The following is a 22,819-nucleotide window of genomic DNA, read 5'->3' as shown; positions in this document are numbered from 1 at the left end:
TTGTAAAACCACAGTTACTAACTATGGTTTTATGGTTGTTTTGATAAAAAATATTTTTAAAATAATATTAAAATTACAATACCATTAAAATAGGTGTGGATTAAAATAATTGTAAAACCACAGTTACTAACTGTGGTTTTAAGAGAAATTGTGAAACCACAGTTTGTAACTGTGGTTTTAAGGATACTTCTTTTAAAACCATAGTTATAGTAACTATGGTTTTATGAGTATTTTGATAAAAAAATATTTTAAAAATAATATTAAAATTACAACACCATTAAAATAGATGCGGATTGAAAATAATTGTAAAACCACAGTTACTAACTGTGATTTTATGGTTATTTTGATAAAAAATATTTTAAAAATAATATTAAAATTACAACACCATTAGTAAAACCACAGTTAGTAACCGTGGTTTTATGGTTGTTTTGATAAAAAAATATTTTAAAAATAATATTAAAATTATAACACCATTAAAATAGGAACGGATTAAAATTAATTGTAAAACCACAGTTACTAACCGTGGTTTTAAGGGAAATTGTAAAACCAAAAACCACAGTTTGTAACTGTGGTTTTAAGGAAATTTCTGTAAGTTTTAAAACCACAGTCACCAACGATGGTTTTTTACACTTAAAATCCATGTGGATGCTTACGTGGATAAAGAAGACTACTTTGACAAATATTTTTAAATGGATACCATTCTTATCATTTTTTTTACAAATAAACTATTTTGGTCTTAAACTCCACATTACGGATACAACTTGGCCGGATTACTCTGACCTACCTAACCCGATGTTTGGGACATAATGAGAATCCTTTTATGTAAATCGGGTTGGGCTTGGGTTCATTTTTAATGAGCCTGGTTTAAATTGAGTTGGGTTTGGGCCAATGAATGGGGCAACCCGAAGGAAATCGAACCCGATTAAATGTTATCAAACACAATATAAAGTTTTTTTTTTTTTAATTATTTTTCTTGTTAAATCCTATGCATGTGAGCTTAGTTGTTAGAAGTTTAAAACCCTACTCGGAGGTGTTATAAGCTGAACGAAAGGGAAAAGAACCGCATAACGTTGTCGCTCCTGCAAATCGGCCTAGCCGCTGCCGTCGGGAATCCTCCATACCATTTTGTAGGGTTGCGTTTTGGATTGAGGTTTGTTGCTGAAAGACCAAAAAAATTACATACTCTAAATGGTTTCTACATGATACAGTTTGCAACGGAAGGATTGATTCCATTTACAAAACGAGGATTCTCATATTTTTGCGAAGTAGGGAAATGAATGAACACTTGGGATTGAACTGGATGTTGTAGAATTTAACATTTTCTTTGGTTTTTATCCCATATTTCTCCTGGTTTTTGGTTGATTATGTTTTTTAATTCCAAGTAGAGAGGTCCTATTCTTATAGGGTTTTGAATGACGTTTGTTTGTCTAGAGTATTTGTCAATTGCTGCACAATGGGAAAACTTGGAAAGAAGGCCAGAAAGTTTGCAAAGAAGAATCTTCAGTCCGTGCTTAAACGAAAGCGAAAGCTGAAGTCTATGTTCAAGAAGAAATCTTCTAGTAAGTTGTATTTTAAACATCCGATTTGGTACGCTTTAATTTTTCGTTTCTTGTGGATTTGCAAATTGATCCACTGATAACTTTGGCATTAGTTAAATATACAATCTTTTTTGGCAATTGCAGAATGAGAAATTAAGTGTTATGTACTTGTGGAAGATCTGATACATTTTATGGGGGTGATGGAAGTGTTAATTAGAATTTAGAAAAATTGATACGAAGGGACACAAAAGACAGGTGATATTGAGTTAGAGGGCTACATCTGTGGGCAAAAATGATTGTTGAACTTTATTAGTAATTATGATCCATGGAGATGTAATTTACTAAAACCTGCTGAGGGCATTGGTGAAAAGTTGTGAAATCTTCCTCCTGTGGATGCGTTTTGGTACTACTTATCAGCTGAACACAAATGCATTTTCTTTATAGAAATTACAGTCAAGCTGAGTTAGATATAAATACCATCTTCAGTTGATATTATTATTTTAATAGGCAAACAAAAATATTATTAATAGTGCCTAGCAAAAATTGTGCATTGAAGTGCAGAGGGCATATACAAAATGGTGCCCAATGGCAATGAACAAGAAGAGAAACAAAAGGAAGCACCCTCCCCTTAATGATTACCCTTAATGATTACCCAACCAATTCATGAAATCTACCATAACCATTGACCCACCATCTAAAAACATTTTTGTGCAAAGTAAAAGATGTGATGAAAACAAAGTTTTGAGTGCTTGATTCGTTTATTCTATACTTTCCAACAACCTCTGGTTTCTTTCCTTCAAATGGTCTAAAAAGGCATAAGGGGGCAACCCTCTAAGCCTTCTTCCGTTTATTTCCCACAAAGGGGACCTTATGCCAACTTAAAAGAGTCTCTTTTAATGGAGATGACAACATGCATATTGAACCAAACAAGGAGAAAACTAGCTACCATGAGATCCTTGCTTTGGTGGAATGAAGGGGTAAGTGATCAATTGTTTTTTCTTCACCTTTGCATAAATAACATTTATTTGCCAAGATTAAACCTTGTTGTTTTAACTGATTCAAGGTCAAAATTCTCCCCCAATATGCTTTCGAGGCTTTTGTTGGAACCTTTTTTAATAGGCAAATAGTGTATGTATATTAATAGGGCCTAAAGGAATGGCGTAGTACAGTGCACATGATGTATAAAAAAAGGCATGCATGAAGAGGAAAGAATAATAAAAAACAAGATTCCTCTTCTTACTTTGAGTTTAGTCGATCAACAAAGCCTATCATTGTCAAAGAATGATCATTTATGTACACTCTGATCCATTACAGAAATGTACTATTAAAAGAAGATTTAATTGTATGTTTGAATTGTTTCAAGTCTTCAAAAGACCTCCTGTTGGGCAACTTGTAGTTGGTTCTGTTTGGAGACATTATAGGAGTTAGAAATAACATATCTACCAGGATTATTTGAAGTGACCGACCTGTTATGGTCAACATTAATATTCAATCTAATGACTTATTTTATTAATAACTCTAGTTGTTATTAATGTTTTTAAATTAGTCACTTTGACCCTCTCTATAATCTTGGATGACTTCTTCTTTGCCTTTTCTTTTTGCAAGTGTATTTTTGTCCACTCAAGCTGTTCAATCTTTTTCTTTTAATTCAATTGTGTAGGGGGTGAGCAAGATGCTGCCGATGATCAATTACAGGATGAAACAAATTTGCTAAATGGAAGGTAAAAAAGGTGGCTTAATGCATGTCTTATTTGGGGTTAGGGTGCACTAACATGCCTATGTTGATGTCTCATACCAGTCCTCATGGCTTCAAGTCTTACCATGGCATTATGCCAACACCTCATCCATGTCGCTGCCTATGGCTTAGTGTCCATGGTGAAGGCCTTGCAATGGTTGGCCACACCTTGCATGTGTCAAGGGTAAACATGCCATGCACATGGGGCACACTCATGTCATATGTCAGGGCCAACCTTGCACCACCACGTCTATATCAGATATACTTATGCTTCTATCACTCATTTTTGTTGCAATCTCATGTCAAGCACACCATGTCATGACATTGTGCCCATGGCATTCCTTTTTGTTGCACAAGGCATTGTGCCTTGTGCTAAGCCAATCGAGTCATGCCAATGACTTAGGGATGGCTTCAGGTTTGCCTTGAGGCTTTAGGAAGCGATCCTAGTCAATGCTCCATGTGGCTCTTGAGAACATTGACCAGCCAACCCCATCCCTTTTCGAAGAGCATTATAAGCCATTTTGGCTTTGATAGGAGTCACTAGGGATGCCTGAGGAGACAATGGATTTTTCTAAAACTCCATAAATTATTTTTGTGGTTCCCACCATCTCAACCTCTTTCTACAAAATTATGCCAATGCTAAATCCTTTTGCTACAAAATCAAGCCAATGCTAAACCTTAGCCTACCTTAGTTGTGCCATGTTGCTACTCACGCGTGGGCCTTGTTGTTGCTTGCTTGTGGCCTCATGGCTAAGCCATGTTGATGATGTGAGGTCACATTGCTACACATTTGTGGCCTCATGCATTTGTCAACATGCTGATTTATGGTTTAATGTTGCCTATGTTGCACAACTCTAGCTATGCATTCATCACCCTCACAACTACATTGTCTTAATTTTGACATGCCAACCACATGCCTTAGGGCATGTCTGCAAGTGCAACGTGCCACTTGATGGCCTCGTGCTTGGTGCCTTGTGTTAGACATTAGGGTGCTAACGAACCACTCCCACTAGAAGAAGTTAATGCCTATGTTGACTTGGTGAGAAAAAAGAGAAGATAGATTATAGAAAAGAAAAGACAAGAAAACCTTGAGCCTCAATAAGGCTTTCTAGGAGCTATGTTACATGGGTTCGGGTATGGGTGTTGGCTATGGGTGTTGGCTATGGGTATGTGTCTAGGTGTCAAATCTTTTGCATCCTAAAATTGAAGACACATGGATTCGTTTGAAAAGAATCTCAACTATGGGTGTGGCCCTATGGGTACTTGGATGCGACATTAATGAAAAATAAATTAGCACTAAGCATAGACACAATAAGGTAAGTATAAGTCATTTATAATAATATATGGTTAATTGTAGTTGGAGAACATATTTATTTTGCCTTTGCTATTTTAATAAATTGCTAAGTTTGATTTACTTTGATGTTATTACTTTTAATAGGATGTTGAGAAATTTTTTTAAGAAAATATTATAACAAACTATTAGTAAACTTTAATTAGTTTAAAACTTTGAAAATATGTATCTATTTTGTAATAAAAATCTTTTAATACACTAGATGGTGATAAAATATAATTCATATTTAATTTCTTATTATGCAAAAATTTATATACTAATTATTATAACTTATCTCTAACTTTTTAAAGATAATAATTTGATATTTATTTTTATATTTTTTATGCTATTAATTATTATACTTACCTCTAAATTTTCCGGCCTAATTAGCATCACCATAAGCTTCTAATTTCATATTTTTGTTCTTTTGAAATATGTGCTTTCCTAGTGTAGACTTTAAGTAATTTAGGATTTTGTATATTGCCTTCATGTGAGATTTATATCGTGAATGCATGAATTGACATACCACACCTATAGTGTACGCAATGTATGGTTAGGTGTGAGATGAATGAGTTAATTTCCCACTAGTCTTTGATAGAGGCCATAGTTTACCATATCATTTTTCATTTTTCCTCCTAGTTTATGATTCTGTTCAATTAGAGTCTTTGCTAGTTTACATCTTAGAATTCCTGTCTCCTTTAGTAAATCGAGGATATATTTTTGTTGTGAAATAAATACTCCTTCTTTTGAATGTGCCACGTCAATCTCCAAGAAATACTTTTAAGAGTCCCTAGATCTTTGATCTCAAATTTATTGGGCAAATAAGTTTTTATTAGTCTTTGAGTTTCCCCTTTGTCATTTCCAATAATAATAATGTCATCCACATAAACTATCAGGACAATCAACTTATCAAAGGAGTTGCATTTGATAAATAGTGTGATTCTTTTAGCTTTGATGGTAGTTCATTTTATCATTGATTTTGTAAATCTCCCAAACCATGGTCTTGGAGGCTATTTAAGTCCATAAAAGAGAATTCTTAGGTTTGCAAACTTTGTTTTTCTAAGCTTTGTCACCAAACTTAGGGAGGGGTATCCATGTATACTTTTTGTAAGTGACCATGTAATAAAGGATTTTTTCATATCAAAATTGTTGCAAAGGCCAATCAAGATTAGCAACTAAAGACAATAGAATGCAAATAGTATTCACTTTTGCCATGGGTGCAAAGGTCTCTTAGTAGTCAATACCTTAAGTTTGGTTGAATTCCTTGGTTACCAACCTAGCCTTATACCTTTCTATTGTCCCATCAATCTTGTATTTAATTGTGAAAATCGACTTGCAACCAACTAGTTTATTCCCTTTAGGAAGCTCAACTATATCCCGTGTCTCATTTTTTTCTAAGGCTTGCATTTCCTCATTAATTGCTTTCTTCCAATTCTTATCTCTAAGTGCCTCTTGGACTGTGTTTAGAATTTCAACAGAAGATATTAGGGTAATAATGGCCCAATATGTAGAAAATAAATGATGTGATGAGGTAAAACTTGAAATAAGATGTGGAGTGTGTTTTCTAGGGCCTTTTCTCAATGCAATAGGCCAACGCAAATCATCATATACACTAGAATGAATTTTTTCATTACCTAATTCAAGGTTAGAGGTGTTTCTTGCAGTATCTGTTCCCTTTCATCGGCTGGGATTTCAATGGACAAATCTTCTAAAATTTCCATAAGAGTTTGGTGCTGCTTCATTAGAAATTTGCTCGAATTTCTCATGTTTGTTGGCTCAAATGCCAGCTATTCTCTAATTATAAGAACTCAAATGCCAAAATAAGTCCCAAATTTTAAATGAGACTCAAATACCAACTATTTTCTAATTATGACATCAAAGAAAAACTAAAAATTTGTGCTTGTTTTAGGTGTCTCTTGTATACTCCCTGTATGCTCTGGGTTGCCTTTCAAACTCCCTTTCTCTAATATATCTTTGTGCTTTTGCCTATCAAAAAAAGAAAAACTAAAAATTTGCAGGCTTACTCTGATACCCTTGATAAAGTAACTTAGGATTCTTTATTCCCCTCTCTTTCCTTAATAAGCAATCCTTGAAAACTCACCCCATCAATTTATCTTGAGGATTGTGCATATATTGATCTTTTTAATTAGTATAAAATCCGATTATTGTTCTCAGAAACCTTGAAGGTGAGGATATCGAAGGTACTTCTCTCGATTCAATATTCAGTGAAGACGATAGTGATGTGGCTGGAGATGATTCTGACAGTGATGGATTTCTTTCAGAGGTTTTGAACTATGCCTGAAACTTTTCTTGACTTTTATTTGTATCCTATCAGATTTTTTTTCCACTGATTCCTTGATCTGATGACCAGGACTCAAGTTGTATGTATGTTCCTGAAAGTGAAAATGGGAATCTTTTAGAAGGTGAGGATCCTATTTGACTGGATTTTATGCTCTTTGTACCCATTATCACCCACCCTCACCTCTTCTTTTCCTTCTGTTTCTAATTTTGATTAGTCTATATGCAGACAATGGTGGTGGTAGTGCCTTATTAGTGCAGAACAGGGAAATTCATTTGGAACTTGCAAAGAAAAAGAAAAAATTGGACAGGTTGAAGGAAAAGGTAATGTTATAATATTTAGTGTTAGATTGCAATCATTTATGTATGGTAATTTGATACTCAATGACTTAATTACCGTACTGCTTATGGGTTAGTATAAGTTAGCCTGAAGCTAAAATTATGGAAAGGGGAGTACAATCCCTAATGTGTCATGGCTTTTGAAATGTGCTTGCATCCCTATTCATTCTGCACAAACAAACAAGCTTATCAGATAAAACCTTGAATGGTCCGGCTCCATTCTCATCCAGCTGTGTTACGTGCATGTTTCTATATGTATATGATAATAATTATGTAGTGAGGAATCTGCATTTGACCTGTCAACAATCATGGGCTTTATTCTTCATGTTGTAGTCTTGGCTCATGTAACAAGTGACCAAGTGCTTTTTCAGTACTGTTTTAGTTGCATCTTATAATATGATAACTTAAAACCCCATTTTGGCAGGATTTTGGTTAGATAAATTGATGTATATGATCAGTTTTAATCAGAAATTTCCTTTAGATGATGGTCTTTGAGTTCATGTTATTCTGTGTAATTATATTCTTTTGTAGGTGTGTCCTTTTGGGATGCCCAGAAATGAAAACTTTCTGTGATTGATTGTGTTCCACCATAAGCAGGTGGAGATGTTAGTAATTTCCTTTAAGGGTTTTGGGTGACCCCCCAGTGACAACATTTTATACCATATTCCTAGCTTCATTTTGATTTGGACTATTTGATAGGTAAGGAATGTAGGGATTCGAGTGTATATAAAGGACATTGAAGGAAGTTAGGGACTTGGTTTACTTTTCTTCTTCTCTCTAGGCTGTTTCTAGTGAAGCCTTTGCAACCACCTCTTTGAGCATTATACTGCTAGAATAGAACCTGGTATGCATGACAAGGGGTTAGTTGGCTATCATCTCGAATGGATCTTGTTAAGTTAATTTTGATGGGTGTTCTTTAGGCAACCCTAGACAACTAGGGACTGGGGGATTAATCAAGGATCATTGTGGTACAGTGTTAAGAGTCTTCTCTAAACCTGTGAGAGAGGGTTTTTTGCTGTTAAGATAAGGATTCAAGCCATTTTTAGGCTCTGTTGCAAGCCAAAACTTTAGGTCTTTCCAATCTCTTGGTTGAACTACATTTTGTTGTTCCCATGATATGGTTCACTAGAAAGAAAGAGGGCTGTGGATATGTGAGGCATGATTGCATCAAATAATTAATATCACTTTAGTGTTTCATCATTCCCTTTGTTCAGCTCCTAGTTTAGCCAATCATGTTATAGACATGCTAGCAAACCATGGAGAGCTAACATCTAGTTTCTTTTGCAGGGGATTTTTTAACCCCTATGAGTTTTATTGGGTGATGTTGTAACCATCTTCACCTATGCAGTTATATTTGCTTTTTTGGCTTGGTATAGGTTTTCTCTCCTTTTATGCCAGATTCTGTATAGTGGATGTCTACTTGATGAAAGATTCTTATCCTTCTTTCTAGTTGCCATTTCAATTCAATGAAATGACTATTTCTTATTTAAAAGAAAAAGTTAATATCAAGAAAATGGTTTAATACTTTGGCTGTATTTCTTGCTTCTTTTCTTTCCTTTCTTCTGAAAGAAGGTAAATAGTATCTTATTGTACTTTCTTAACAGCCATAAGCCTTTTAACTTATAAAAAAAAAAGCCTTTTTAAAGTCATACTTTGTGGCTGCTAGTTTCCATGAATGTGATGAATATGTGAACCTTTTTGGTATTCATTTTTTTTTCTTCATATATTGCATTAATACTTCTATAAATGTACAAGGTTTATGTTGAATGGTGTCTTGATTATAAGAACTGCCATCCTTTCCTTTTTCCATCAGAAGTGCAGGCACCATATATTTGGCTTGTGGCTCATATCTGTTAACATGTATTTGGTGCCAAATCCTGATAAGATATCATGTTTACCAGGACATGAGTGGGAATGAATTGTTTTGGCTTGGGTTGAAGTTGTATGTGTGATGTTTACATACTTAATGTTGGCCTGGAATTAAGTTTGTAAAATATACAGTAGATCTTAATAATATCCCACTTTTTTCTTTCTGGCAGTTGGATGTGTTATGTATTACTAATACCTTAGTGGTTAGGGTTCTCTGTTATCCATTTCTTACTAACAAATTTTTGTTATCCATTTATTTACTGAAACATTTGTATTGAAAATTTTCAGGACCCAGAATTTTCAAAGTTCTTGGAAAGCTATCATAAAGGCCTCGAAGAATTGAGAAACGATGAGAATGTAAGTTAATTATTAAGGATGTGATTCTATTGGAACAATTAAGATCTTCCGAAAAGCTTTGTTGGTTTTCTTTTTGGGCACATTGCTGGCTGGTGATATGAATTGTTTAGCATGGGCATCTATGTATAATTTCTATTTTCTGTTTATGCTCCATTTTGTTTCTGAAAAGGCTGAGAAGAATAAATGAAAATTTTGAATCTTACTAAAGTCATTTCAACTCTGAATTGTAAGCTCTGTATTGCATCATTGGAAAATATAATTCAGTTCTTTGGTATTGCAAAATGACAGTACAATGGGGTGCCATTCCCAATCCACTTTCTTTACATATAATATAAAGAAAGTGGATTGGAAATTTCCTCTTTGATAGGTAAAAACACAATATTGTATATAAAGAGAAAAGGGCGTCCAAAGGATGACCCAAAGCATACAAGGAATATACAGCAGGCGCCTCAATTTCTGTTGCAATGAGACTAATTGAGGTTTTCCTCATTAGTATGTAGAATAATAAAGGATCTTTTGTCTGACTTTTCCATACCACATAAAAAGTAAAAATGCTGTATGTGCTTATTCAAATGCTCAATATCGAGAATCACTTGTTATAGGTACCTTTATTATGTTTAACATCTTCAAGGTTTTAAATGTTGTTTGATTTCATTGTCTGTCCTCCACCCACCTAAAAATAAGTAACAGTAATAATAATCTCAGCATCAAGGACTGTTATGGTGGATGCATGAAAAATATGTCAGGACATAGAGTTGCAGTCTAGTTTTTGGTATATTTTGTAACTATTTCTTCGAATCCATACCTGGAATATGATTTTGTTCCAAATTTGGATGGATGTGAATGAAGTCCTTGAAGGTTAACCACAACTACTATATTCTCCTTTTGTCATTGTGTTTCTCATATGCGGCATGATACAGTGTGTCCAAGTGGTAGAGAATGTTTGAATGTATATTTATTGATGTAATTGGATGTAATAATGGCTGCATTTGACTTGAATATATGTTGTGGATGTGATCTTCAATGTTGGTGTTTCAGAGAATCAGGCAGTTTATGCTCTCATCTTTGACCCTTATTTTCTTTCCCCTATTAGCTGGTTTTTCCATTTCATGAGTTTCAATATGTTTTTTCTGCATCAATAGTACTCTGATGAAGACGAGGAAAGTGATCTCAATATGCAATCAATGAATGAAGACAGCTTAAATTTAAAAATTGCCAAGCTGCTGACAAACTCTGCCATCGATTCTTGGTGTAAAATAGTTGGAGATCAGCATAGCATCTCTGCCCTTCCTAGTCTATTAAATGGGTATCGGGCTGCATGCCACTATGGAACCAGTTCAACTAGTGCCCTTGATGCTGCTGCCTCAAGTTATAGCATTCAGAACAGCGAAACATTCTGCAACATATTGATGTTTATGCTTCGTGAGGCTGATAATATATTTCGGGGATTACTGGGAATTTCATGCTCCAGTTGCAGGAAAGAGACTATTTTGGATTTGAAGAATACTGCAAAATGGAAATCTCTGAAGCCAATGGTCAAGTCTTATTTGAGGAGTACGCTGTTTCTCCTCAATCAGGTTACTGACTCTGAGATATTGGCCTTCTCCTTAACTCGACTCAGAGCTTCTATAATATTTTTTACCGCATTTCCATCTTTGTTGCGCAGACTCATCAAGGTATTTTCATTTTTATATAATGATAAATTCAAATAGAGGCAATGAATTATCTTGCTTACAATCTGTGACTACATAAATAAATTCATCACATACATTTTTATCACTGTTGCATGATAACATCTAAACAACATACCAATTGTTGTGATCTTTATAATGACACTCAATTTTAAATTGTTTACTCTTTTAGTAGGTAACAGAAGTAGTTGGTGCTTAACTGTTTTTGGTTTTATTTTTTTTTACATATACTACAATAGGTGACTTGGCATTTGTTTTAGAAACTTTTCGAGAAATACGAGATACTTCTTGAAAGTTTAAATTTCTTGCAAAATTTTGCTGTGGTACATAAGGGAATAATTAGTAAAAACTGCATACTTTTAATTGTATCTTTGTATGTCAAGGCATAACTTCAGCTTTTGGAGATTGCTGTTTCTGTTTTCTTTCCTCCTTGGAAATGCAAAATACTGCATGGAAACATTATTTTTGCTTTTTGGAAATAATTATCATAACTGTAAAATTGCAATAAGATTTTAGGAAACCTAAAAAAAAAAAAAATAATAAAATAAAATAAAATCGTACGCAAAGTCAAAGTGGTGTAGAAATCAAAATGGACACGATAGACAGGTTTAAACGAAGTAACAAAGACAGGAATGTATATCCTATTATATCCAAAATGATATTTATTCACATCTGATGGTTGGATCATAGAAGAAGTGTCAGCCTCAGCCTCTCTGGGAATCTCTCATATTCCCTTTGGCCCAGCTTCTCCCAGTGACTTAGGGCTGGGATCCCCTAGCTGCTCCCCGCGCCGGAGGAGAGGAACCCCCGCTGAGAGCCTCCAGCTGGAAGCGCCGTCCCATTTGGAAGTAACGTCGGCAAATGACCTCCCCCCCTCTGTCGAAGGCCGCAATCCTCAAGGTATGCTCTCGCCCCCTCCACCCCCCTTGAGTGGGATGCTTTCTTCTCCTTCTTCTACTCCATTCTTGGTTACGGGACCCGAGAGGGAAAGGGGATGCTCTGGACAGACGGATCTGAAGTCAAAAGAGACTGAAGAGACGCCGATTCCTCTGTCCTTGATGCTTAGAGATGGGTCGACAGTGGTCCTGAGGCCCGACCCCCCAAACTTTGCGGCGAAGCAGAAGGATCAGACAGCTTTCTCCCCGTGCGAAGAAGTATGGTCAGAGGAGGAGATTTCCAATCTCTTTCATTTTAGCAAAGTCTTGGGAATGCCTGTTGAAGGACACGAGGTTGAAATTCTGAATTTACTTAAGAAATTGAAGCTGAGGACGGGAAATAGCACCCTTTGCAAGCGACGAAAGAAGAAAAAATCTTGCACCACCCGTTTCGAAAGAGAGTTAAAAAGGTTGGAATGTTCTGTTAGCTACGGGGAGACTTCAGGGATAGCTAAAAAGTCCGGCCAGAATTCCTGGGATTTGGTTCCAGTTGACTAATGAGAATTAAAATTCTCTGTTGGAATGTTCGGGGCCTTAATGACTCTGAGAAAAGAAAGTTGATCAAGGGCGTGGTAAGGAATCAAAAACCAGATTTGGTTTGCCTTTTGGAGACGAAGGTGAAAGAAATGTCTCAGCAAATGGTCAACAGTGTGGGTATAGGAAGATTTCTTAATTGGGCTTCTGTGGATGCTAGGGGTGCGGCAGGAGGTCTTCTGCTCCTCTGGGACAACAGAGTCTTGGAGAGCTTGGAGGTAGAAAGCGGGGGGTACTCTATCTCTATCCGTTTCAGAAACTGTGTAGATGGTTTCACTTGGATTTTTTCTGGGGTTTATGGGCCAGTGATTAGCAGTGAAAAGGAGGATTTTTGGGAGGAGCTTAGTGCCATCCGTGGCCTCTGGGAGGACCCCTGGTGCTTAGGAGGGGACTTCAATGCTGTTAGATTCCCAGAGGAAAGAAGGAACTCCCCTAGGCTCACATCTGAAATGAGAAGATTCTCAGAGGTTATAGGGGAACTGGGGCTAAAGGACCTCCCTCTGGCTGGAGGCCCTTTCACTTGGATAGGGGGTTTGAACTCTCAAGCTGCCTCTAGACTGGACCGTTTTCTGTTTTCGGACCAGTGGGAAGACCATTTCTCCGCCATCACCCAAGCTGCTCTCCCTCGTTTGATTTCTGACCATAGTCCTATAGTCCTTCAAGCAGGAGGATTCTCCTCAGGCAAAAGCCCTTTCCGTTTTGAAAATATGTGGCTAAAAATTGATGGTTTCCAAGACCTAGTTCGAAGCTGGTGGAATGGGTATTCTGTTGAAGGTTATAGTAGCCACTGCATTGCTAAGAAGCTCAAAGCGCTCAAGAAGGACCTGAAGAACTGGAATAAGGAGGTGATAGGCAATGTCTCTCTTAATAGAGCAGAAGCCTTCTCTCGCCTGCAGCGATGGGAGACCAGGGAGAATGACAGCCCCCTCACTGCTGGTGAAGTAGAGGCTAAAAATCTGGCTCTTGAGGACTATAAGAAATGGGCTCTTTTGGAAGAAACTTCTTGGAGACAGAAGTCAAGAGAAATTTGGCTAAAAGAAGGCGACAAGAACACCAAATACTTCCACAAAATGGCCAATGCTAGAGCAAGGAAGAACTTCCTGTCTAAAATTAGAATAAATGGGGTCACTCTCTCTTCTAGTGATGACTTAAAAGAGGGCGTTTGTAGGGCCTATAAATCTCTCCTCTCAGAACCAGGAGATTGGAGGCCTAAAATCAACGGCCTTAACTTCAAGGAGTTGGGAGAAGGCTCGGCCAGCAGCCTAGAAGTTGAGTTTTCTGAGGAGGAAATCTTTGCAGCCCTAAGCAGCTGCTGTGGCGACAAAGCTCCAGGCCCGGACGGCTTTACAATGGCCTTTTGGTTGTTTTGCTGGGATGTTGTTAAATCAGAAATTTTGGAGCTCTTCAGAGAGTTTCACCTCCATGGGACCTTCCAGAGAAGTTTGAACTCCACGTTTCTTTTGCTCATTCCCAAAAAGGAAGGGGCTGAAGACCTAAGAGATTTCAGACCAATCAGCCTGATAGGGAGTGTATACAAATTACTAGCCAAAGTCCTTGCTAATAGGTTGAAATCAGTGATGGGAGAGGTGATTTCTGATTCTCAGCAAGCCTTCGTCCATGGGAGACAGATTCTAGACGCTGTCCTTATTGCCAACGAAGCCCTTGATTCTAGATTAAAAGACAACGCGCCGGGCCTCCTCCTTAAATTGGACATTGAGAAGGCTTTTGACCACGTCAATTGGAACTTTCTCATGGATGTGATGTCTAGAATGGGATTTGGGCACAAATGGATAAATTGGATGAAATGGTGCTGGTCCACGGCCACATTCTCGATCCTCATCAATGGGTGCCCCACGGGCTTCTTCCGTAGTTCTAGGGGATTAAGGCAATGCGACCCTCTCTCCCCTACCTCTTTCTTTTTGCCATGGAAGCTCTTAGCCAACTGCTGTCACGTGCAAGAAATGAGGGCTTTATTTCTGGCTTCAAAGTGGGAGGAAGAGATAGTGAGGGGCTGATCGTTTCCCATCTCCTGTTCGCCGATGATACCTTAATCTTCTGTGACGCCGATGCAGTCCAGTTGCAATACCTTAGCTGGACCTTCATGTGGTTTGAGGCAATTTCAGGACTAAAAGTCAATCTGAGCAAGTCTGAGGCCATCCCAGTGGGGGAATGCCCCCCCATGGAATCCCTCGTCTCAATTTTGGGATGTAAGATTGGATGTTTACCTACTTCCTACCTGGGTCTTCCCCTTGGAGCCCCCTACAAATCCACTAGTGCGTGGGATGCAGTGGAAGAAAGATTCAGGAAAAGATTGTCTCTCTGGAAAAGACAATTCCTTTCCAAAGGTGGCCGTCTAACCTTATTAAAAAGCACCCTCTCTAGCCTCCCAACCTACTTTCTTTCTCTCTTTGTGATCCCCAAGAGAGTTTGTGCAAGACTTGAAAAAATCCAGAGGGATTTCTTATGGGGTGGAGGCGCTTTAGAAAACAAACCTCACTTGGTGTGTTGGAAGGTTATTTGTGCCGCTAAAAAGGATGGAGGCTTGGGCATACGTAACCTAGCTATCTTTAATAAGGCCCTTCTTGGTAAGTGGTTGTGGAGATTTGCCAATGAGAACGAGTCCCTTTGGAAGCAAATTATCTCTAGTAAATACGACCTCCAGGATGGGGGATGGTGCTCCAAAGGTGTTAGAGATCGTTATGGGGTGGGTGTTTGGAAGGCCATCAGAAACGGGTGGGAAAATTTTCAATCTCACTCCCGCTTCCTTGTAGGGGATGGCACCAGAGTGAAGTTTTGGAAGGACTTGTGGTGTGAAAATCAATCTCTGGAAGAAGCTTTTCCCATCTTATTTAATCTCTCAGTCAACAAAGAAGGCTTGGTTGCTGAGGCCTGGGAGGAAGATGGAGCTGGGGGTAGCTGGGGACCTCGTTTTAACAGACACCTCAATGATTGGGAGGTAGGGGAAGTGGAAAACTTATTAAGCAAGCTTCATCCTTTGACTATTAGAAGAGGTGTGGATGACTTGCTCAGGTGGAAAGCAAATAAGAATGGGACCTTCTCTGTTAAGTGTTTTTATAGCTCACTCTCAATGGGCATCAACCATCCCTTCCCAGCTAGTACTATCTGGAAGTCTTGGGCTCCAACCAGGGCTAGTTTCTTTGGTTGGGAGGCGGCTTGGAACAGACTACTCACCATTGATCGCCTGAAGAGATTTGGTTGGAACATCCCCAATAGGTGTTTCTTGTGTAAAAATGAGGAGGAATCTATTGATCACCTTCTCTTGTTTTGTGAGAAGGCCAGAATGTTATGGTATCTAACCTTCTCCCTTTTTGGGGTGCAATGGGTGATGCACTCCTCTGTGAAAAGAAATCTCCTGGGATGGTATGGACCTTTTGTGGGCAAGAAAAGGGAGAAAGCTTGGAAAACTGTCCCCCTTTGCCTAATGTGGACTATTTGGAAAGAAAGGAATAGAAGAGCCTTCGATGATGTGGAAAGAAACGACCAAGATATCAAATTCATTTTTTTGTACACTTTTGTGAATTGGGCTAGGGTGTATATTGAGGATCATACTTTATCGTTGTTTGATTTTGTAAACTGGTTAGCCACCAAGTAAGGGTCAGAACCTTTTGTTTCTTGATCCTTTGTATCTTGGTATACTTCGTGTATACTCTCTTTAGCCTTTTTGGCTTTTAATGAATTTCCTTTATCTATCAAAAAAAAAAAAAAAAAAAAAAAAAACTTCTGCTGTTTACAGGAACGTAATTGAAGTCATGGTTTCCAATTTCCAAACAAACCCTCTAAACTTCCATGGTATTTTTTTAAAAGAGAGAAATCGAAAGAAAAGCTAAGGAATCCAAATCTTTAAAACTATAGTTATTCTGATGGAGATATTTACTTTATTTTTTACTTTTTCATTTTCAACTCCTAAGTCAGATTCAACCTATAAATTGGGCTTAATTTGGAACAACCCAACCTGGATCAGTTTGATTCAACCAACACACTTGTTTTAGTAGAAGAGGAATTTGAGGATCATAATTAGAAAGGAAAGGAGGTGGAGTGAATATATTGGTGAGACATGTATATTTCTAACCATTAGTGAAAAATGTCCACTGGTATCCAAGCATTCATTTGTTACCAGATCATCAAATTATTGTTGAGTGAGTATATTTGCGAGACATGTTTTTTTCCATCCATTATTCAGGCTCTTCTTTGCTTTCAGACATGTTTTGTCTTAAAGATGTATCTGTGTTCATGCATACTGTGTAACAATTGATCTGTGCTAAAGTCATGTCACATTTGATGACCTCAACAAAAACACATTGCTTCTTAGTGTCTCAAAATCTCAATATTGTCCTCTACTGAACTTTCTTTTGTGAAAAGGATATTCACATGACTCTAAATACTCTTAATATCTTAATTATGATTTTATGACGATTGATGGCTCTATATTAAATGATTTTATTGTTACATGTGAGGATATTGATTCTATGTATCTTGAACCTAATTCTAGATTGTCCTTAGAAGCATAACACTATATTTTCAAAGTGGTCTCAAGGGCTTGAGACTTGTGTGGGCTGGAGATGTATTAGAAACCTAGTTGTGGGTGTTCACTATAGATATGTCTTCTACGTGCTTCATTCTAATTTTCTTGAGAGATATTTCGTGGATGTTTTTCTATTGGCTCCATTCTGTTAATATATTTTACAAAAGATATTTCCTGACTTCACAATTTTAGGATTAATAAGGTACTTTTTTTGTTCAATGGTTATATATATCTTAATATGTCAGCATATATATTTTTTGGTTCAAGTTTGTAACTTGAAATTGCTGGGTCATGCAAGTTTAACAAATCTTGAGTGATAGATATATCCATCCATATTCTTCACCATATTGCTTGACCGTTCCAATTTTGTATGCCAATCCCATGTTTTGGTGGGTTGTGCCTTCCTAACTCCTCAGTATATGATGCAGATTGCAGTTCATTTATGGGCAACAGGTGGAGGGACTGTATCATCGTGCACCTTTCTCATCATACAGGATGTGGCTCTTATATTTAGCTCTGACTGCTTTGACACCTGTTTGATAAAAACATATAAAGCTTTTATAGCTCACAGTAAATTTGTGAAGCCTGGATTTTATAAGCATATACAATTTCTCAGGAATTCCTTTGTTGAGCTATGCTCTTTAGATGTGGAGAAATCAAGCAAGAAGGCACTGGTGTCTATGCAGCAACTTGCCAAGATATTACAGCAGGGTCTTCGAACAAGGAAGAAGGTATGCAATGTCATGCTTTGTTTTTGTTGTTGGTTTCAGTTATCTTCAACGTATTAACATGTTCTCCTTTTAGATTTGATGCTCATGGGTATGTACAGTTGTTGTGAATGGTGATATTACGAAGTGGAGGAACTTCTTTCTCATGTTTTGTTTGTTATTTGGCCTTGGGCAGGAAGCAATTGAGAAGATATGTAGTTGGCAGTACACTAACTGCATTGATCTCTGGGTCATGTTTATATCAGCAAACATATCTGATAATTCTCTTCAGAATTTGCTATTTATGATCATCCAGATCATAAATGGAGTGGCTTACCTGTTTCCGGCGCCGAGATATTTACCTTTAAGACTTAAAACCATCCAATGGCTGAATCATCTATCCAGTTCTAGTGGGGTTTTCATCCCTGTTGCGTCATTGGTGTTGGATACTTTGGAATATAAAATTGGCAAGGAAAGTGGACAACCTGGAAAAGCCTTCAATATGTCTTCTGCCATAAAGGTTAGAAATTAGTATTATATGGTGATACTTCAATTCTGCACTTATGCTTGCATGTCCATGCTTAATTATGTTTATTTTGACACACACTCGAAGTTTCTGGATAAGATAGCCATGAAGTGCTGAGTTCCCAGGCTATCTTGAGTGTTCCTGAACATTGGAATGTTTTAGTTGGCTCTAGTAAAATCTAAAATAGCTAATGAATTAGTCATTTGTTATTGTTAGTAACTAAAAATAGAAGATGATTTTTCCCACAAACCTTTTATGATTCATACCTGTCACATTTTCTGTTTATAATTCAATATATATGCTAATCATTTTCAAAACTTGCCACAGTCAACAATATAGTTCATCTAAGTTCAATATGGTAGAAATCTACTGCTCTTAAAGCTGAAAAATCTTTAAGCAATACATCAGTGCAGTATTGTCACTGTCTGGCTTAATTGATTATAACTCTGTTAACTGCTGGGTGTTACTGCTATTACTTGTCATCTTTCTAGAGGTTTTCAGAAGCCCATGGAGAAAGAGCCAGCCAAAAGTCCCACTAATGTAATAAGGGCCAGGGCTTTGAGAGTCATCCTTATTGCTAGGGTCTCACTGTTCATTCACCAAATACACTGAGTTGATTTCTTTTCTATAGTAATTTCGATTAAAATTTTTAGCAGCTTACATGAAGCAGTGCCTCTGCTTACTTGATTTGTGTGTACAGCGTCATCTTCTAACTCAATTTGTGCCTTACTCTCTCTCGAGTTTTATTTGCTATACCTCCATGTATCATTGATGATGAGTCTGGTCTCTGATATCCTTCCTTTTTGTTTAACATAAAATCTACTATGTTGTAATTATGCACCATCCAATTTTCTCACAGTTGCCAAAACATTGTTTAAAATCGCGGAAATTCCAAGAAGAGTGCATTTTGTCTGCCATTGAATTGCTTACAGTGCACTTTGGTCAGTGGAGCTACCACATATCCTTTCCAGAGCTGGCAAGTATTCCACTAATTCGCCTGAGAAAGTTTCATGAGATAACTATTGAAAATTTGCGGCATGTGGTGAAGCGTCTGATTGATCAGGTAGATGCCCTTATGTTGAATTACTTCTTTCACCTATCCAGACACATTACAGAAAAAGGGAAAAGGAAAGGTTGCTTTCTGAAAAGAAAATTTTCTTCTAATTTAAGGACTTGATTTGCAGGTGTTGCACTTAGATAGTCAGGCCTAAATCTGAATCCATTGTATCACACATGTCAGTCCCTGGCCTAATCAAACTTTGGGCTCTGAACTGGAGACTGAGCCTCACAAAACTCGGGTTCTGACATGTGGCCCAGGTTAGCCCTAATGTGATTGAGTGAGGCCTTCCTAGGTTGATCCTCTTGATGAAGGATAGTTCTCAAACTTGTATGTGAGGATACTCAAATCTATCACTTGACAAACAAAATGATGCCTTCTAACATGGCTGTTATGTTATATGAAGCACATAAGCACGTTTTTCCTAGTCAGTTACAGGCTTGGGCAGGCTGGGAAAACTGTGTCCAGATATCTTGGCCCAAACCCAGCCATGGACAATCAACAGTCACAGGACTTAGCCTTGATCCACCCATATGGATTTTTAAAATGGGTGGGACATGTTTTTTATTAGGGTCCATGTTCTGATGTAATGGGCCAAAACAAGTTCCAGAAAATATTATGCCTAGGTTGAAAGTATCTAATGTTGCAGAACATGCCAGACTGGGTACTGATTACTGTATGAATTGTGGCATTATCCTATGGCACTGCAGGTGGAGCAAAATGTTGAGTTTGTGCAGAAGAAAAGAGATGAGGTTGCATTTTCACCAAATGATCAGCAATCTGTTGAATCATTTCTTCAGGTTTGTCTCCTTTGTTTCAACAATGCTTTTTTGGAATATGTTGAGCATGACTTTCTCAGTTTGGTAAATGGGTAACGTGTAGCTTGAAAAGGGTGGTGGTGGCAATGCTCCTTTTACGCAATATTACAACAGCGTCATGGAAAAGGCTGCTTCTAGGAGTCTGCTCATGAATGAAAAGGTGAAATCACCTCACCTAACTAGTTTTCTACTTTGCACTTTGCTATGTCTGATGACCTGCAACTGTACGTAAGTGAAATTACCCATGAGTCAGTATGCTGCGGTAGCTTTGGATGTGGAACACTAGGACTGGACTGTTGATACCGTAATGGCACATTTGGTGTAGAGGCAAGCAGAATCCAGGGAAAACTTTAGGGAACAGGCAAAGACGTACCAAACCATAGCTGACCCACAGAACACACATATATACCAAACCACAGCTCACATATTTATTATGTATATATATATATATATGTGTGTGTGTGTGTGTGCGCATATCTGTGACACACATGCTATGCAAATCATCTCTCTCTTAGACACACACTTGCACACATGTGCCCATGCACACATATATATGCATATATAGGTCTTGTGTGATGTGTTAACACCCGTGTGAGCATATATATACCAAACATTGCTGGCACGTGTGTTTGCTTGTGTGCATTTCAGCTATGGTTTGCTATACATATGTGTGTATTTGAGCTATGGTTTGGATTTAGGTGGAGGATGTATAACTTGGGCTGCTATCTAGAAAGGCCGACTTAAAGCCAAAAGCAGGTGGATTGAAATATAAAATGGAGTACTTTTCTGATGAGTTTGGGGTTGACTTGGTGTGATCACCTCATCTCAAGTCAGCCCAAACCAAATTAACCAATCCAAAAGCCGACTGATAGTGAGATCCGTTGTCCATTGTAGGCATCAGCGAGTGGACAAGCACAGTAAAATAAGTTCCACATGATGACAACAGCGCTGACATGCTGCCTCATTTTCTTTACTGGGACCTAATTGTGCTTTCCCTTCATCTTTGCCCTAGTTTGTCTTTTGATGCTTGTTGTATTCATTTAAGAAGAAACATGCCTAACTTCCGTATGAAACATTAGTTCCTTTGCCTACCAAGCACAAGGGTGGTGGCTGACAACTACCTATATCACATGCTGCATGTTGTAATTACTATATTCTACCATTTCCTGCAGTTTCCTGGATCAGAAAAGACAAGAAAGATGGGCAAGGTGCATGACAAAGGTGAAAGGTTGGAAGTAAATTAGACTGTCACTGGGAGGGGTAGTTCTGCAGATTGCTTTGATCACTTCCCAATCTCAGATCTGAATGTTTCTTAAAGAGTCAATTCACAATCTCATAGAACCCGTATCCAAGACGTAAGGATCTTATTCAAACCAATTTTGTAAGTGATCTGAATCTTTCCTCATCGTGAAAAAGATAGCCTTGAGGTTAGCTTAAAATTTATGAGTCAGGGCGGCTTTTGTATCTTAGAAAGAGACAGGTTACTTGTTTTATAACACAGGATCACAAGCTTGAGTACGTGGCTCCACGTCGCTCCTATTTATTTACTTTCAATTCTTAAAGATGAAGTAAGAGAAAATTTTAATCACCAACACCCCCTTCATCTTCTTCCATATCTTGGCCATGATTTTTAAATTAATTTTAAATTTTAAATACCAGCAATTTCCTTCTATTGATGATATAAAATGGGGTTAATATTTCACTTAGACCTTTGAGTTTTAGTGTGAATAAATACACCTAATTAAGGCAATAAGATGATTAGATTAGATTGATTTCTTGTTTTCCATTTTTTAAAAAGAAAAAATAATATAAATTTTTATATAAAATGTACCAGCTCTTTAAAACTTACTTTAAACTTTGAAAGCTCTTTAAAAATTGATATACTTCTTGTTTGCTATTTTTAAAAATGGATTTGTAGACCTCAAGCATCATTAACTCTCTTAAAAGTAATTAATATTAGAAAAGGTGCATACTTTATCCACTTATAAGATCTCAGATACTATCAACTCTTTTAAAAGCAATTGTTATTAAAAAAAACCTTTATATTGTATTCACTCAAGTGTCTATGACGAACACAAAAGAGTTGATGGACATGATCAACCTTCCGATTTATGTGAGATTTCTTTAAAACTTACTTAAAAAAGGTGATGACTTCTAAAATCATTTAAAATTTTGAGTTATTGAAAAAAACATTATTATCTCAAAATTTAAAAATTTTAAAAGTAATTTTTAAATAAATAATATAAGTTTATATATATTTTATAAAAGACTCACTATTATTTTTAAAAAAAGAATAAAAAAATAGGAGAGTTAAAACAGAGTTTTGCGTATCAATTTCATTCTCAAAATAATTCCCAAATTAGTTAGTCTTATCCACATGAGTGTTCATGTCATTTAGGATTAAATTTAAAGGTACAATCACCAACTACGGTGTTATGATTAAAAAAATTTCAAAACAATAGTTACTATTGTAACTATTGTTTTATGATTAAAACAAAAAACAAAAATCCTAACCCATATGGATATTGAAGTTACTGAGATA

General features: G+C 37.1%; 1 protein-coding gene and 1 long non-coding RNA gene across 2 annotated transcripts; both read left to right on the top strand.

Annotated features, from left to right (window-relative positions):
- The first annotated feature begins 1,021 nt into the window (after positions 1 to 1,021).
- LOC117928725 (nucleolar complex protein 2 homolog) lies at positions 1,022 to 21,865 on the top strand. The gene is made up of 14 exons (XM_034848718.1): positions 1,022 to 1,150; positions 1,432 to 1,559; positions 3,199 to 3,259; positions 6,779 to 6,887; positions 6,975 to 7,026; positions 7,131 to 7,225; positions 9,398 to 9,466; positions 10,609 to 11,142; positions 17,598 to 17,900; positions 18,073 to 18,396; positions 19,262 to 19,465; positions 20,170 to 20,259; positions 20,342 to 20,437; positions 21,450 to 21,865. Exons 2-14 carry the CDS (start codon positions 1,454 to 1,456, stop codon positions 21,519 to 21,521), a joined length of 2,115 nt encoding a protein of 704 aa, XP_034704609.1. The 5' UTR covers positions 1,022 to 1,150; positions 1,432 to 1,453; the 3' UTR covers positions 21,522 to 21,865.
- On the top strand, positions 20,445 to 21,394 carry LOC117928726. Its single transcript, XR_004653650.1, has 2 exons — positions 20,445 to 21,033; positions 21,172 to 21,394. It is a non-coding gene; the product is annotated as an uncharacterized LOC117928726 (long non-coding RNA).
- Positions 21,866 to 22,819: the final 954 nt, after the last annotated feature.

This window comes from Vitis riparia, chromosome 13, assembly GCF_004353265.1.
Source record: "Vitis riparia cultivar Riparia Gloire de Montpellier isolate 1030 chromosome 13, EGFV_Vit.rip_1.0, whole genome shotgun sequence".
Classification (NCBI taxonomy): Eukaryota; Viridiplantae; Streptophyta; class Magnoliopsida; order Vitales; family Vitaceae; genus Vitis; species Vitis riparia.
The sequence above is the reverse complement of the archived record's forward strand: the minus strand, read 5'-3'. Positions and strand labels throughout refer to the sequence as shown.